Source organism: Leptonychotes weddellii, chromosome 13 (assembly GCF_054177405.1).
Source record: "Leptonychotes weddellii isolate Sample4059 chromosome 13, ASM5417740v2, whole genome shotgun sequence".
Lineage (NCBI taxonomy): Eukaryota > Metazoa > Chordata > Mammalia > Carnivora > Phocidae > Leptonychotes > Leptonychotes weddellii.
In genome coordinates this window covers 62,409,647-62,425,718 of record NC_138381.1, presented here as the reverse complement: position 1 = coordinate 62,425,718, position 16,072 = coordinate 62,409,647, and the positions used below count along the sequence as shown (strand labels likewise).

The 16,072-nt window shown below is 37.6% G+C and overlaps 1 protein-coding gene across 1 annotated transcript in view; it reads left to right on the top strand.

Moving 5' to 3' along the window:
- LOC115944744 (tetratricopeptide repeat protein 28-like) overlaps positions 1 to 15,530 on the top strand; it is a 127,789-nt gene extending 112,259 nt beyond the window's left edge. The window contains exons 2-4 of the mRNA XM_081801869.1: positions 1,673 to 1,820; positions 11,008 to 11,280; positions 12,237 to 15,530. Of these exons, the coding sequence (XP_081657995.1) occupies positions 1,673 to 1,820; positions 11,008 to 11,280; positions 12,237 to 12,409 (594 nt within the window). The 3' untranslated portion in view covers positions 12,410 to 15,530. The remainder of the gene's footprint in view (positions 1 to 1,672; positions 1,821 to 11,007; positions 11,281 to 12,236) is intronic.
- Positions 15,531 to 16,072: the final 542 nt, after the last annotated feature.

Sequence of the window (16,072 nt, the reverse complement as noted above, 5' to 3'; positions counted from 1 at the left end):
TGTAATTGAAATGATTACTACAATAGATTTTTGTGTTTCTTAAAATATATACCTGAAATAAAAAACTAGACATTTTTTGTCTCTCTCCATAAATAATAATAATAATTTACAGATATTTGGCATATATATGTGTATATATAAATATACTTTTTTTTAGTTTACATTTTCTAGAAATTCTATATTAAAGCTAAACTATAGTTATTTTTAGTTGGAATGTGGTATATATTGCCTCTTGGATTATAGAAATCACCTAAAATGTGACATGAAGAAGGTAGTGACAAATGTCTACAAACACATTAAAGATTAAAACTGTGGCTGAGTCCATTGAAAGGAAGTGATTTTATGAATTAGTAATGAAAGTGCATTTACAGGTTATTGTCTTACTAGGGTTTGAGTTTTAACAGCTGCTTGTAGTTTAAACTAATAGAAGTCTGAATAGCCCACAATTGAGTATTCATTCTGTTTATGGATTGTTTCTTAATAGAAACACTTAATAGTATTACCTATCCTAAATTACTTCAACAGAGAGTTATAAAAATGAAATAAGATAAGGTAAGTACCTATGTTTTGTATACATGAAAAGTGCTCTCTCTCAGTGTATGTAATATAAAATTATAAAATTATATATTAAGTTTATTGAGTGGCAGTTTTAGGAGTTGTTTGAAACTTCATTTAGATCCCATGAATACAATTTGTGACAATTTCAAAGTATATTGGACTGAAAAAGTTAAATGTGTGTTATAAACATAAGATTATTTAAGTGAAACAGGAGGCCAAGTATTTTAGAAGCAGATGTCATATAACCAGTGAGTGTATTAATGTCATTTTTGTTATCATTTAATCAGGTACAAGGTCCTTTGCTAGTTATATGCTAGTAACATTTTGTTCATTTACTTCTTTTTACTGTGTGCCTGAAAACAAACTGCATATCTTAAGACTATTCTAAAATTTAAATATTTTATTAATTTTCTGGCCCTTTCTGCAATTAGCTGGAAGGAAGGATGTTTTCTTATAATCAGAATTGATAATACTAGTTTTTAAACTAATCCAATTAAAGAACACAAAGGACAATAATCTTATTTTGTTTCTGAGTGAAGCACACATGTTTTAGATAACAACTTTTAAATATTATGTCTGAAACACCACATTAAATGTAGCCATGTTATATTACTCATTATTAAAACTATCTTAATAACCATCACACATTGATTTTTTCCCTTTAATTATATAAAAGGGGAAAATTTGAAATAAATGGGATTTGAGTGTCTCTCATTTATCTTGTACCATACCAGATACTTTGGTGAGATATAGAAAAATCTCCAAACACCTGTCTTTGAGGAGTTTATGTTGTTAAAGATAGGATAAAAAATATTTTGAAAATCATTCAGAAAAAGCAATTTGTAAATAAATGCCAAAGAATGTGGTAGAATTAATAAATGTTCTAGAAGTGAAAAGAGTGAAAGTTTTAAATATAATTTCTTTGAAGAAGGATGTTCACATTTTATGATGTTGGAAGAAATCAGAATTGATTTCAAACTGTTTACTAGGTTTTTGAACCAAGACAATCTCCATCTTAGGTCTGCTGACCAGTTGTTGTAATAAAGAATCACCATCAGCCTTCTTGGAGCATAGTGTATAAGTAAAACACGCATTATCTTTTCTTTATTTCCAGGCATACTTCCGACAGGGTGTTGCCCTCCAGTACCTCGGACGTCATGCCGATGCCCTGGCAGCTTTTGCCTCTGGACTGGCTCAGGACCCCAAGAGTCTCCAACTTCTGGTGGGGATGGTAGAAGCTGCCATGAAATCTCCCATGAGAGGTAAATATGATGAAAGTATTTGGTCTGACAGTAATTTAAAGTAGGACATTTCTAGCCTTTGAAGACTTTGGACTCAGCCACTGAAAACTGATAGGTTATCAAATTTGCCAAGATTGGATATTTTACACAAAGGAAGATCAAGAATCACTGCCAGTAGCTCATGTTAATGAGGTGGAATGGGATGGTGGTAAGGCCACTGGCCCAGAAGCTTATCGACTTGGATTATATATTTTTTTTATTTTTCATAAACTGTATGACTGTGTGTGAATGAATTAACTTCTCTGGATTTCAGGGTTATCTAAAGAATACTTTTTTTTTTTAAAAATAGTCTTAAGATTCTGTACCTCTAAATCACAACACCTCTAGAAATAAATTGATTTACTCAGTTGGACCAATATGCCATCAAGAAATAATCTAGATCTAGATCTAGAAATAATCAAATAAGAGAAGATATTAGACATTCTAATATTTCATAAAAGGAAATATGGATCTAACTGTAGGCTGTGTCTAACATTTTTCAGAGGAACATGAAAAGATTATGTTGAATTAAAAGGAAAGAGAAAAGACAGACACTAGTTTATATGGTTTTCTCCTGTTGTTACTTCTGTTTTATACAATTGGTATTCTGGAAGAACAATGGGTTGAAAATAGTATTGGAGGTTGGAAGGAGTTCTAAGGCCCAAAACCGATTGGCTTCACTTTGAAGAACATTGATTTTTGCGGCAGCCCTCAGACAGATTGGGCTGAAAGGATACACCAGGTACCATCTTTGCAGTAAATGGAGACACTCAGGTGGGTTGACATCAAATAGTAGACAGCTAACAATGTTTCATATTAATTAGATTCTGTCAAGCAGAACTCTGTTTTATCTCTGAAATGGTATGTTTTTGAATGAACCTAAAAAGTTTGATGGCAGTATCATTAGACATTGTATCTAGTTTTGAAAATATTTGTGGCATTATATAGTTTTAATATATCGGCTAGTACAGTACTTGGCTCAAAATAAATGCTAAGTAAAAGTTTGGTGAACTAAATGGGACTCATATAGTCTCTGGGTGATTCATAGCTATAAAAAATATTTTCCTGGAAGTGGAAGGTTGCATGTTTTAGAAAAAAAGTGATAAGGAAATCTCTCCTCATGTGATTTTATAACCCCATACAAAGCTGAGTCTTTGCCTGTAGGAACCTAATGGCTTCTCCCACTGGGGGACCTGCTGTTAATAAACTCTGACTTAGAGCAGATGCGCTTTGGAGCTCCAGGGCTTGCGGGGGGAAGTGGACAACAACAACAAAAATCAATCTGTCTCTCCTTGCCATTTTCTGGCATTTTCTCATTCTCTTCCTATACCCTTCTGCAAGCAATTTACATGGAACATTTTTTTTATGTAGTTCATGAAGATATCACTTCTTTATTCTGAGGTGTTTCTGCTGCTGCCTTAGAATCCTGGAGTGAATGTGTTGAGATCAGCAGAATCATACTTACCATTTTGCCTTTGAAGCAATTTGTTTAGATAAATGTAAGGAAGTCTTCCCTGCACTGCGAGAATCGCTCAGTGCTGCCCGTCCCCCTTAGGGTTTTCTGTGCCATGTTCTTTCCCATCTTACACTGAGTGACCTAAGGCTGACCCTGGGGAAAGCTGCATCTTACAGGTGCCTGGAGCGCTTCAATATTTTCTCCTCTTTCCTTAAGGCAATTTGATTTATCTCATTTATTTTTAGCATTGCCTTTACCACCATGTCTATTCCAGGTGGGTTTCTCTTAACATTTTGTAGAGGCTTTTGCTTTGCACAGTGTTGTTCTAGGCATCATCTCACATCTTAATGACCTCTCTTTTTGTCATATGGTTGTAATTCACAAAACCTGTCATCATTTGCTGCCCATTTTTTACCCACTGTTTATTGTATCCTGTCTAGCTCTCTAAGTTCGTGCTGTTGTTGCGTTGCTGTGCAGTTTGGGTCACTTTACACACTTTACGTAGAGGTCTGATCTCTTGTTGTAGCAATTGTTTTTGTTTTGTAATCCTTCAATGCAACAGAGGAAGCTCCCTAGTCCAGGTACTTCTGTAAGGAAACAAAGCTCCAGTGATGTGCACAAGCATGCCTGTGGTTTGGCCTTCTGGGGAAGTTTCAAGATTTCATTTTTTTTTAAAGGTAGGGCCAATCCACATCAATATGTCCCTGTTCCCAAATAAATATGTTATATTTATCCATATTGAAACTTACCTGATTTTTTTATATTGTTGCTTATACTGCTAACTGAATTAAGTCTATTTACTTTAGTAAATCATTACTTTATGGTTTCACTCATGTTCACCAACCAAGATAGCAGTGCAACTACCTCTCCTGCAGATATATTTACATCCTTATATATACTGTATTTCCTTAAATCGCTAATGAAAGTATAAAAATAAATATAAATATAAAATGATACGCTTTTTCCTGTTATCCTTTTCCTGTTTTCCATTTCTCCTTTTCAGGTAGCCTTTCAGCAATTTCAGTTCATTGTATCTTATAAATGTTTATGCAAATTTGCATGGTAGAGCATAGTACCACTGCCAACCAAATTCAATAATATAATTACAAAGTGAGATTGAGTTTACCTTTATTTCTTCCTCTAAAGACGCCAGGGCTGCTTCTTGCTGAGGGTTCTCTTGTGTATATTTTCTCTCCTCCCGTTAATTTGGTAATCTAAAGACTATTACATTTATGGGCTATCACCTGTCGTGGTGTTTCTACCAGCTCCAGAGGATCCAGGGAAGCTAATTTTATGGAGTGCTGGTGGAAAATGGCTGTGGAATGTATAAGCTTTTCTCTCAGGGTCAAGTTGGGGCTCACCTTTTATTTGCCTAATTGCCACCCACCCTCGGAGAATTCTTTCCCTTTGATTTTCTTTTAGGTGGCAATCACTTCACAGGAGGCCTGTTTCTGAAATGTTCTGTTAGAAAAAGATTGGAATCTAATCCCAGGGCTGCCATTTGCTATTGCATCGACTGAGCAAGGTTGTTTCCTTTCTCTACACCTCAGTCCTTACCTGTAAGAGGGAAATGACAATATATACCTCCTAGTATTGTTTTGAGAATCTGCCGCTAGAAGGTATAAGCTGGCCCTTGCCGGCCACCTTCCCCGCTTCAGTGTGTTGCACTTCTCACTGAGGAGCACGTAGCAGCCATATTAATCCCGCTCTTGTATTTGTGACAGGCACAGTGGCCTGGGTGTGGAATGAACACCGCACCGCCCGCGTGGTCCTCTTGTCTCAGGCCCCAGTGCCGGGGAAAGCTGCATTTCTCCTCAGTGTTGCTGTATTTTTATTTAAATGGTCTGGGAATTTTAGAAGTGATCTTTATCCTTTTGCTTCTTCCTCTGTGAAGTGTAGGGCCTGAAAATGTCCTGGCCACCTTTAGGAAATGGGTTAGGGCTTACAGTCTGCCTGTCTGTATACTGAGGGTTTTTTTGTTTTTTTTTTTGTCTTTCCCTTACTTTCTACTCACTCTGACTTCTGTATTTTCTACCTTTATTTCTATGGAAGGCCTTTGAATACTTTTGGAACGATATACAGACAAACCTGGGAAAATGTGAAATGGCTTAGACAAAGTACTAAACATGTCAGTTGTTTTTCTTTTCCTTTCTTTTTTTTTTTTAAAGATTTTATTTATTTGACAGAAATTGTGTGCGTGCGCATGTGCACACGCACGCACACACACAAGCAGGGGAAACAGCAGAGAGGGAGGGAGAAGCAGGCTCCCCACTGAGCAGGGAGCTCTATACCAGACTGGATCCTAGGACCCTGAGATCGTGACCCAAGCCTCAGGCAGACGCTTAACGAACTGAGCCACCCAGGCGCCCCATCTTTTCTTTTCTTTTTTTTTTTTTTTGAGGAAGGCTAAGTTTTACTTTTTGTATAAACCCAAAGTTTTCTAATTGTGGTAAAATGTGTGTAACATAAAATTGACCATTTTAACCATTTTTAATTATACAATTCAATGACATTATGTACAATAACATTATCTACAGTGTTGTACAACCATCACCACCATCCATCTCCAGAACTTTCTCATTTTCCCAAATTGATACTCTGTCCCCATTAAATAATAATTCACCACTCCTCCTCCCCCTAGCTCATGGCAACTTCCATGCTATTTTCTGTCTCTGTGAATATAACTCCTCTAGGTACCTCATATAAGTGGAATCATGCAATAGTTGTCCTTTTGTGACAAGCCAAGTGGTATTTAATTTAATTGCCTCTTTAAGGAATTACCCTAAGAAAAGGGACGCCTTGGTGGCTCAGTCAGTTAAGCGTCTGCCTTTGGCTCAGGGATGGAGTCCCGCATCCGGCTCCTTGCTCGGCAGGAAGCCTACTTCTCCCTCTGCCTGCCACTCCCCCTGCTTGTGCTCTCTCTCTCTGACAAATAAATAAATAAAATCTTTAAAAAAAATTTCAAAAAAGGTGAACATTAAAATTAAGAGAATGTAATGAACCTCACCTCTAAATTTTGCTTTTTGGGAGTACTTTACCCTCATAATACTTTGCTTATTTTCTTACCTTTCATTAATTGCTGTTCTCTTTTTGGATCACTGTTTTGGAGATTTATTTCAGAATTGTTTCTGTCAGGCTCCTAGATTTGCAGTGCAATACTATATTTTTATGATGTATCCAAGAATAATTGGTAGTGGTATCACCAGGTTTTTAGGAAAATTGAAGCTTTTTAAATCGTGTGTATGGAAATGTTACAAGGGTACTGGAAGGCTCCAGGTTTTCATAGTGCCATAGACAAATTGAGATCTGTGAAAATGTTAATTACCTTGAAGGTGATCCATAGGAGACCACGAGTAGAGTATTATTCCTTTGGAATAAGGCATTGTGTCTGTTAAATGCATTTATTCCTCAAATTCTATAAATTTTTTTGTTCTATGTCTGAAATTTATTCTTTGTTCTCCATTTGTTTTGTCACTGAAAATTCAGGGCTTTGCTTCTAACTGGTTCTCCTGGCTTTTATCTCTCCTAAACCAATCCATGCTTTGCTTTCCTCCCAGAATGAGCTTTCTAAAATGTAAGTCTGATTGGTCATTCTCTTATTCATAATTCTATTTCCCCCATGGCTTATAGGATAGAGGCCAGCCTCCTAGTATAAGAGATCTTTCCTCCCTTTCATTCTCATCTCCAAGATACCCCCAACTAAAACAACCTGCAGTTCCTGGAAAACGCTGGTTTCTTATATCTTCAATTTCTCTTTAGATGTCACTTCCTCTGGAAAGCATTCCCAGACCTATGTGGGTAGAGTTAGCACTTTGCTCCTTTGGGGGCCCATAACACATCCTACCAATGCTAAGAATTCTGGATTGAGAGTTGTATCATTATATTATATAATACTAAAAAAATGCTGATGTTTAAATGATGACACAATTCTTTCTTGTCATTTAACTTTTTATTTTATATAAACTGAAAGAGCTCTGTTGGACCCATTTAGACATAGAAGTGACAGATCACTGAGGCACCATTGTGTTCAGAGATATTAAATCCCAAATCCACGGATGTTAATATGTGAATAAATGTTTCTCAGAACTGATGAAATATAGTATATCTCTTAGCTGAGTGAGATTGTTTATTAATAGCCTCTACTATGTTCCTACAGGCTCTTCAAATGTCAGGAAATGTGACTTCGTTCATCTTAAATTCTTAAAGCTTATACATTTTGAAAGCACATAAGTGGTATTCAGTGAATGTTGCAGAGGCCCTCTACATTCTTACGGAGTTGGTTTAACATTGGCTATTTCATATATCATGCATAGTTTCTAGAAGGAAAAACATCTTAACAGCTACAGGCTGACAGATCTGTTTCACCTAGCCTGATAAAATCACAAAATTAGTCCCCTTTGCTAATAGTCTAAGTTTACTCTAGAATAGGAATTAGAGTAATAGAATAGTAGAGTTGGAAAGAATCTCAGAGATAGCTAATCTAGCCTTTATTTTTTATACACCAAAAAAAACCTTGTCCTACCACTTTTATTTATCACAAGCATGTATACCTACTAACTGAAGCTTCCGACTAATGAGTGTGGACCAATGAGACATAATTACAGCCCAAAGCAGAGAAATTTGGCATTAAAAATTTAAATTTACAGAAAGTGAAATGGACTTTTGTGAACATATCTGTGCACATATATATCTGTCACATAGATGTACACACATGTGTACGTATGTACATATGTATATGTTTATGCATACATGTACACAAGTATATACAGACATAGGCATATCTATAATGTGTATAGATTTATGTAACCATCACCAGAATCACAATGTATACATTTGACAAAGTGAGGAGATTGAAGCTGTGTGGCTTTGAAGTCCAGGTCCGTTTATCCTTCGCTGAGTATTTTCTCCATAATTCCACATCTGCTTCCTTCCTTATAATATTCTCTGGTCCCTTCAAGCTGGCCTATTCTCTATCATTCCATGCGCCTGTCTTTTCCTGGCACCTTTGTTTAGGACAAAACTTCTGCCTAAAATACCCTCTACTCTCAGAGAAAGTAAAAGCAAAGACTTGTCTAAGTCCTACCTACCCTTTCTTCAAGAAATCAAGTTATATTTCCATGAAGTTTTCTGATTACCCTTAATAGTCACTCCCTTTTCCAGACTCTTATAACATGTATGTATATGAGCTTGCATTTAATTTATCTGTTAATGTATTTATAGTCTCTTTCCAATATACTGCAAATGGAAATTTGTTCTTTTACCTCTTGTTCCCTCAACTTCGTTTTTATTTAGTGAAAATTTGTACAATTGAAGATTTCTTTTCTTTCTTTCTTTTTTTTTTTGGTAGGGCATTTCCAGGTATTTTTCTCAGTCCTCGAATTGTGGCAGTGTTCTCTCTTCTTTCTAACATTATGTAGTTTTAGAGGCTCGATTAGAAGGCTCCTTTTTTGAACTTGGCCATGGTTGCTATGGTTAAAAAAAAAATCACCAGCTAAAGCATGGTATCTTTGTTGGCTGTTAGTCATTTTGGGCTCTCCACATCTGAATGCTCTTCCTGTGTTTTGGGAATTCGCTATGTTCTACTTCTGCCTCCTGCCTTCCACTGTAAAAGCTGAAATCATCAGATCCTAATGTTCCCATCCTCCTTTGCAGCTAGGACCCACGTTTGAGTCAGGAGCTAACGGTTCAAAGAAGAAAAGACAGCACAGAATTTGTTCTGGTGGTGTTGGTTGGCAGTCGTGGCATCTGTTTTCTAAAGGTGGCGTTCAGTGATGGCAGAGGCAGCATTGGAAGCTGTTGTGTCCTGTGTTTAGTTGCGACAGTCATGTTGCTTTCACTTACGGAGCTTTTGTAGCATGATTTTGACTGTGGGTCTGGAGACCTGCTTTTTCGCCCTTGGCAGTAGCTCCTCAGTGCATTTCTTTTCTACTTATAACCAGCCAAGATTGGTTTCTTTTGTCAACAACTAAGAATTTTGCCTGGTACGGCAGCAGAGAGCCTGGCCTTAGAGCCCTGCAGTGGGTTCTTGTCTTGGCTCTGTCCCAAGCTGTCTGACCTTGGGTGAATCATTTCAACACTTAGTTGCATCATTGCTAAAATGGGTATTTTAAAGGTCTTTTCAGCTCTAAAATTCTGTTATTTTTGCTTCTGCTAATTGTCTGGTGGGATGCTAATGGGATCATCATTGGCTGCCAAACCCATCAGCGGGTACCACCAAATTCTGCTCACATTGATTTCAGTATGGTACTGTTCTTTTCTATTCTAGTAATTCCTGGGTTCTTGTGTCTGTATTTAACCCTATTGGTTAGCTAGTGTTTACTGGTACTACGCACACTTGCATCTTGACAGGTGTAAAAATGTTCTTTGTTCTCTGTTTAGTGATCTGATTGAAGGGGAAAAATGCTTTAGGCATCAATAGGTTTCAAGGTTTCTGTGGTAATGTTGATTCAGACGAGAGCTCCTCAGTGTAGAGTTGAAATTCAAAGTCATAAATTGTAAAAATTACATTTTAATGCAGTACCGTTGGCTGAGATATTCAAGATTTAAAGAGACCAGGCTTTTAATAGTTTTTTTACAGATGCACAGTGGAACAACTAATGTGAAACAGTTTTTCAGGAAAGCTAACAAATGCGTTGTAAGTGCCACATCATCGTAGTTATAGGCATTGGCTCTGCAATTGTCTTTAACAAAATGGGAGAAGGGGGAGGAGGCACTTAGAGGTCATCCATGTTCAAACCTAGCTTCAGGTGGAAAGAATCTCTTTGTGGCTTTCTGACCCCCCAGTCTGTGTCCTTTCCAGACACCACATGACAATAAAATGAGATCAACATTCATTTTGTCTTCTGTCTTACCTTAGTAAGTTCAGATGATTTTTTTCTTATGGTTTCATTTGTCACCCCAACAAAAACTGATAATACTTTTTTATGTGGTCATCCTGGTCTTAGAAGCAGCACTGGACGCTGGGTTGCAGTGAGGATGATGGGGCTTTTGTGGGGAGAGCTTCTTTTATTGCATCTTCCAGGGAAAAGGTAGATGGAGTTTTATTAATCAGCCATTAAGATTCAGATTGCACGAACATTTATTCAACGCCAGATGTGTTAGGGACTATCACCTATGTGGCAATGGCAAGTTTTCAATTTAGTGCCCATATTGTGACAATTGCTATGGCATTATTGTAAAGCATTAACACTCTACAGCAGTCTTCCTGTTTAGCTGGGGAAATGTCTTAAAAATCAACACACATGGGACAGTTCTAAAATAATTAAGGGCCAAATGGCAATACCTACTCCAAAAAATGCGGCCGAAGTTTAGATACAAAGAGTCAGGTGGGCTGGAGGGCCTGAGGATACCATACGGTGGAGTCTGAACTTGAGGGATGTGTTTATAAGATTGTGAGAAGACAGAGGGATGGAGGAGGGAGAACTGTTCAGGGAAAGTAGCGTGTCATATTCAAAGAAAGACCAGAAGAGAAGGTGTGTGTAGCTTACACATGTGCAGTAGGGAGAGGGAGATTACCTACCGGACTGAGGCTGGGGTTATGGAGTTTTATGGATAAGTGGACCCTGGGGTTGGTGCTACATTAAAGGTTGAAGAGTTTGTACTTGAAATGGCCCATAAAGAGGTATGATACACGTTTGTTTCTAGAGCATATTACAAAAGATTGTTTTGCATATCATCCTACATTCTCTTGTTTCCTTCTTTTTTTTCCCCCAGACTCCCTCGAGCCCACTTATCAGCAGCTTCAGAAAATGAAACTGGACAAGAGCCCCTTTGTGGTCGTGTCTGTGGTTGGGCAGGAACTCCTGACGGCTGGCCATCATGGGGCCTCTGTAGTTGTCTTAGAAGCCGCTCTCAAGATTGGCACCTGCAGCCTCAAACTGAGAGGTTCTGTTTTCTCTGCCCTGAGCAGTGCTTACTGGTCTCTTGGAAACACAGAGAAGAGTACCGGATACATGCAGCAGGACTTGGATGTAGCCAAGACCTTAGGTAGGGTTGCTTCTTTCTTTTATTTCAATACAGAAAGGAAATAAAGAAAGCTGATTAGCCTGACATGGATAGGAATAACATATGCAATGAAAAGTGAGTGTGTCTCACTAAAACGTTTTGTGTTTTAGAGTACTTAGGTCTTCAGAGCTTTTCTTATAAGAAGATACCAAGGCTCCCAAAGGGCCAAGATACGTGGATTAACATATTCATTGCCCTCTTCAGAGATTTGGGCTCACAGATTTAATATCCCAAATGATAGTATTGATGGGTGAATCTTTCATCTTAATTTTAATTTTTGCCTACCTTAGAATGCATCAGCATTTTTGTCAGAGGTAACAGTACAGTGCAGTGGTTAAGAGTGTGTCCTGTGGAGCCAGATGGCTGAGTTTAGAATCCTGGTTCTGCCCCTTACTAGCCATATGACCTTCTGCAAGTTGCCTCAACTCTCAGTGCTACCATTTCCTCATTTGTAAAATAAGTGTGGCTTATGATTATGATCATTGTTACAGTGATTATTCAGTGACTTGCAGCATTGCAGTAAGAGAAGAGATACAGTAAATCTATCATCAGCACACTATTAAAGAAGCAACATATCATAGTGGGTTTAGTTAAATGACTGAATCAACAAGCTGATGGTTGTTCAGAACCAGAGGTCATTAGCAGAGCATTGAGGTGATTCATAGCAGCTGGTTTGTGTCAAGGTCTTTAACCTCTCATTTCCAGGATACCTATGTCCCTGAAGGTAGTTGTATGTTATAACAACAGTAATGTCCAGAGCTTTAAGTTCTAGGACCATAACTTACTACACAGTCTTGTAGAAGAAGAAAATACTTTTCTAAAAGAAGGCAAATGAAATCTTAGCAAATCTGTGGTTCTTAAATTAAGATGGGCATTATAAATTATAATTAACACTATAACTTAAGAGAAATTTTATCTTTTTTTAAAATCCAACTCAGGTGACCAGACAGGAGAATGCCGAGCTCATGGGAATCTGGGCTCTGCATTCTTCTCCAAAGGAAATTATCGGGAGGCTCTCACTAACCACAGGCATCAGTTGGTGCTCGCCATGAAACTCAAGGATCGAGAGGTAGGAAGTTTACCTGCAGACCAAAAACTTTTTTTTTTTTGAAACATGGAGTCTTTTTTGCTGTTCAACATGTTTTAGGTACCCTAAAATGTTACTTTTAGAAGTTGATAATCATTGCCTCTATCTTTAATCGACGATCAGGTGTTGAATGTCTACCACGTATAGACCTCGGGGCTATAGAATTGAAAGACTTGGTCCCTGACCTCAGGATCTAACAGCTTGCATTGCTCAGCTGCATGGCTCTCATCCTATTCAAATATAAAAGGAGGAGACCCGTGTAAAATTAACAAAAAACTATATCTTCATGATATATCCTTTAAATTAAAGAAGCACACATTTGGTTTATTTGAGTTGGGGTATTACTACTCCAAGCTCTTCATGATATTTCTTTGGTGGATTTTTAACTCAGGTGGTAGAAGCATATTAAGTCTGATTGAGAGACATGAATTATAATGATAAAGAATATCATCCTATCTTTATTAGAGAAATGGAATGTTAATTCTAAGAGAGTTGATATCCAGTAGATGCAGCATGATGAGAGAGTGTTTGCCAAGTGGAGAAAGGGTGGGGTTTGGAGTGAAACAGACCCAGATTGGAATCCCTGGGGATAGTACTTTCTGGCTCTGGGATCTTAGGGAAATTATTACTTAGCTCCTCTTTGCCTCTGTTTTCTTACTTAGAAAATAATGATTGTATTTATTCCATACACAATTGTGATAGGATTTTAAATAATATATATGTGCCTAGAATGGTACTTGGAATTCCATAAATGGTAGCTTCTAATATAATATTATTAACAAGAAAGAGAAGGGTAATAGAAGCAATAGCAAATTTATGAATCAATCTATGTATTGGGAAATATATTTGGTTACATCTTAGAATTTCACTGTGGGACATTGTAGAGATTAATTTTATTGTTTAAATGACCTAGCATCTTTGAGTCTCTAGAACATGGTCAGTCACTAGGAAGGAATTGGGGAAGAAAAAAACCTTTGTTTTAATGGTGTGCTGGAATCTCCCCTTGGGAAGGGGAGAGACTTCCATAAAGTCTCTCTCATCCATGGGTGTCAGAAAAAAGCCTTTGAAAGCTGCCAAATATACCATTCAAGGGAGATCGACTTTAGGTGATTTTATTCTCAAGAGAGTTACCTGAATACTTTTCTCTTTGCCTATTTACTCTTAGTTTACAAACAATTCTTATAAGCCAGATGATCTGACTTCCTGATGTTAAGAGAATGAAAAGAGGGATCAAACTTCTAGACACAGATATACTGATGGCATTAAGTGAGAGCCAGGTTTAAGAACTAAAACAGCTTACTTGTCTAGATAGGGCCATTTAGTGAAGACTCGGATGGCTATAAATATATCAAGAGCTGCATTTATACTCTATTTTCCTGACCTTTGGGATGCATATATATTAGCCCAATTACTGGATGGGGTAGAAAGACTTGTAATTAGGACATAGGATTATCATAGGTATTAAAAGGAGAAGTGAAAATTTTCTGCCTTCCTTATTCTTAATAGTGTAATTTTCTTTAGCCTGTGTTTTCTAGGTTTTATACACCTTTGCTGTACAATAAGTTGTTAAGAAATCATTGATTATAAGGATGGAAGGGACCTTGAGATAGTACTGGAACCAGTTCCCTCCCCAAGTCTTCCCCTCCTGGAACTCCCGCCTGCCACAGATGCCCTGTCTCCCCCTCTGTTGGTCTCTGCTTAACCACCACTACAGTAGTTCACAAGCCTGCCTATTGGGAAACCCTCCTTATGTATAAGTAAGACTGATTTTACCCTTCTGGGACTAGATAGAGAATGTTCAGCTACCATAATTAATGACCTGTGGCCTCTCCTTTTCCAAGTTAAAAATCCCATTAATTTTTTTTTCCATTAATTTTCTCTTCAAAGTTTCTCATTGTCAAAATTTGAGTAATTTTTACAATCCTCTTCTGCCCATTCCACTTTCACTGTTACCCATCCTGGTAGCCGGTTAGCCATAGGTTGGCCACCACAGAAGCCTTCTTTCGGGGTGTTTTGTCTAGCCCATGCTCCTGCTCTGTGTTGACATATTTATCTGATTTCTAGACTGACCTGTAGAATTTCTCCTTTCTCTCACTGTGTCTCTTCTGTTGTATTTGCCTCTGGAATCATAGGGTACTATTCATTTTCTTTTTCTTTCCTTTCCTTTTCTTTTTTTTAAAGATTTTATTTATTTGAGAGAGAGAATGAGATAGAGAGAGCATGAGAGGGGGGAGGGTCAGAGGGAGAAGCAGACTCCCTGCTGAGCAGGGAGCCCGATGTGGGACTCGATCCCAGGACTCCAGGATCATGACCTGAGCCGAAGGCAGTCGCTTAACCAACTGAGCCACCCAGGTGCCCTGGTATTATTCATTTTCTTGAGAATTTAATGTTGTTTTCTTACCTTTTCTCTTAATTTTTAAGGTTGTGTTTGAGTGCTGCTGCTTGTCTATCTGCATTTAGCTGGAAATCTTTATTCCCACATTCCTGAAACCAGCCAGTAGTTGTTAAGACTAGAGTTAATATTGGTCCAGAACTTACAGGAACATAGAAAATGCCCAAGGAGAACTATTGCAATAATATGTATTTCATTCAGTTTCAAAGTTTTAGTTGGCCAGTCTTCTATGATGTAATTCAGGTAAGTGTGACGTCTGCTCGTTAAGCACCTAACGTGCATAGCACTGTGCTGAGGGTTCTGGGTCTAGGCAGTGGGTTGGGGTCACTCCCCTGGAGGGGCTTATGTCCTCTTTGAGACGGAACTTTAATATAACAAAAATATCAAAACAATGCTTGAGCAATAAATAATAAACATTCTCTTTAATCACTGACAAGATTCTCGAATTCCAGAAGAGAATGGTATAGACTTGTGGGAGCTTTGTGAAACAGGTGGAACTCAAGTTGGCCCCTGGGTGAGATGTAGGCTTCTAAATTTGGTTAGCATATCAGTCATGTGATCCCTTTTATCACTCATGAGGGACGAGATAGTTCATACTGTTAGCACAGATCAGATACTATTTTCTACCATCCTATTCATTATGGTCACAGGCTTAGTTTTTTTAAAAGGTAATATTTATTAGTTTTATCCAGTTATATAAAAAATTCATTAAAATAACCAACCATGGGCGCCTGGGTGGCTCAGTCGTTAAGCATCTGCCTTCGGCTCAGGTCATGATCCCAGGGTCCTGGGATCGAGCCCCACATTGGGCTCCCTGCTCAGCAGAAGCCTGCTTCTCCCTCTCCCACTCCCCCGCTTGTGTTCCCTCTCACGCTGCGTCTCTCTCTGTCAAATAAATAAATAAAATCTTTAAAAAAAAAAAAACAAAAACCATAAGCCTACCATCCTTTTAATATTTTGGGTATAATCTTTTGGTCATATATGTACAACAGACCTATCCAAATGAAAATTGAAATCCTATTGTGATACTTTTATAACTTGTTTTTTCATTAATATATTTTCACTTAAGTTTTATACATTTCTATATTTTATTAAATGTTCTGCTAAAAGTCTTATGGTTTGATTACAAATTATTTCATCTATACCCCTACTGTAATACATTTAGTTTGCTTCAAAATTTTTGGTATTATAAAATCTGGAAAAACATCTTTGTAAATAAATCTTTGAACATATCTCCCATCATTTCCTTTGGCTAAATTATTAAAAGTGGGCTTGCTTGGAAAAAACATATTAAG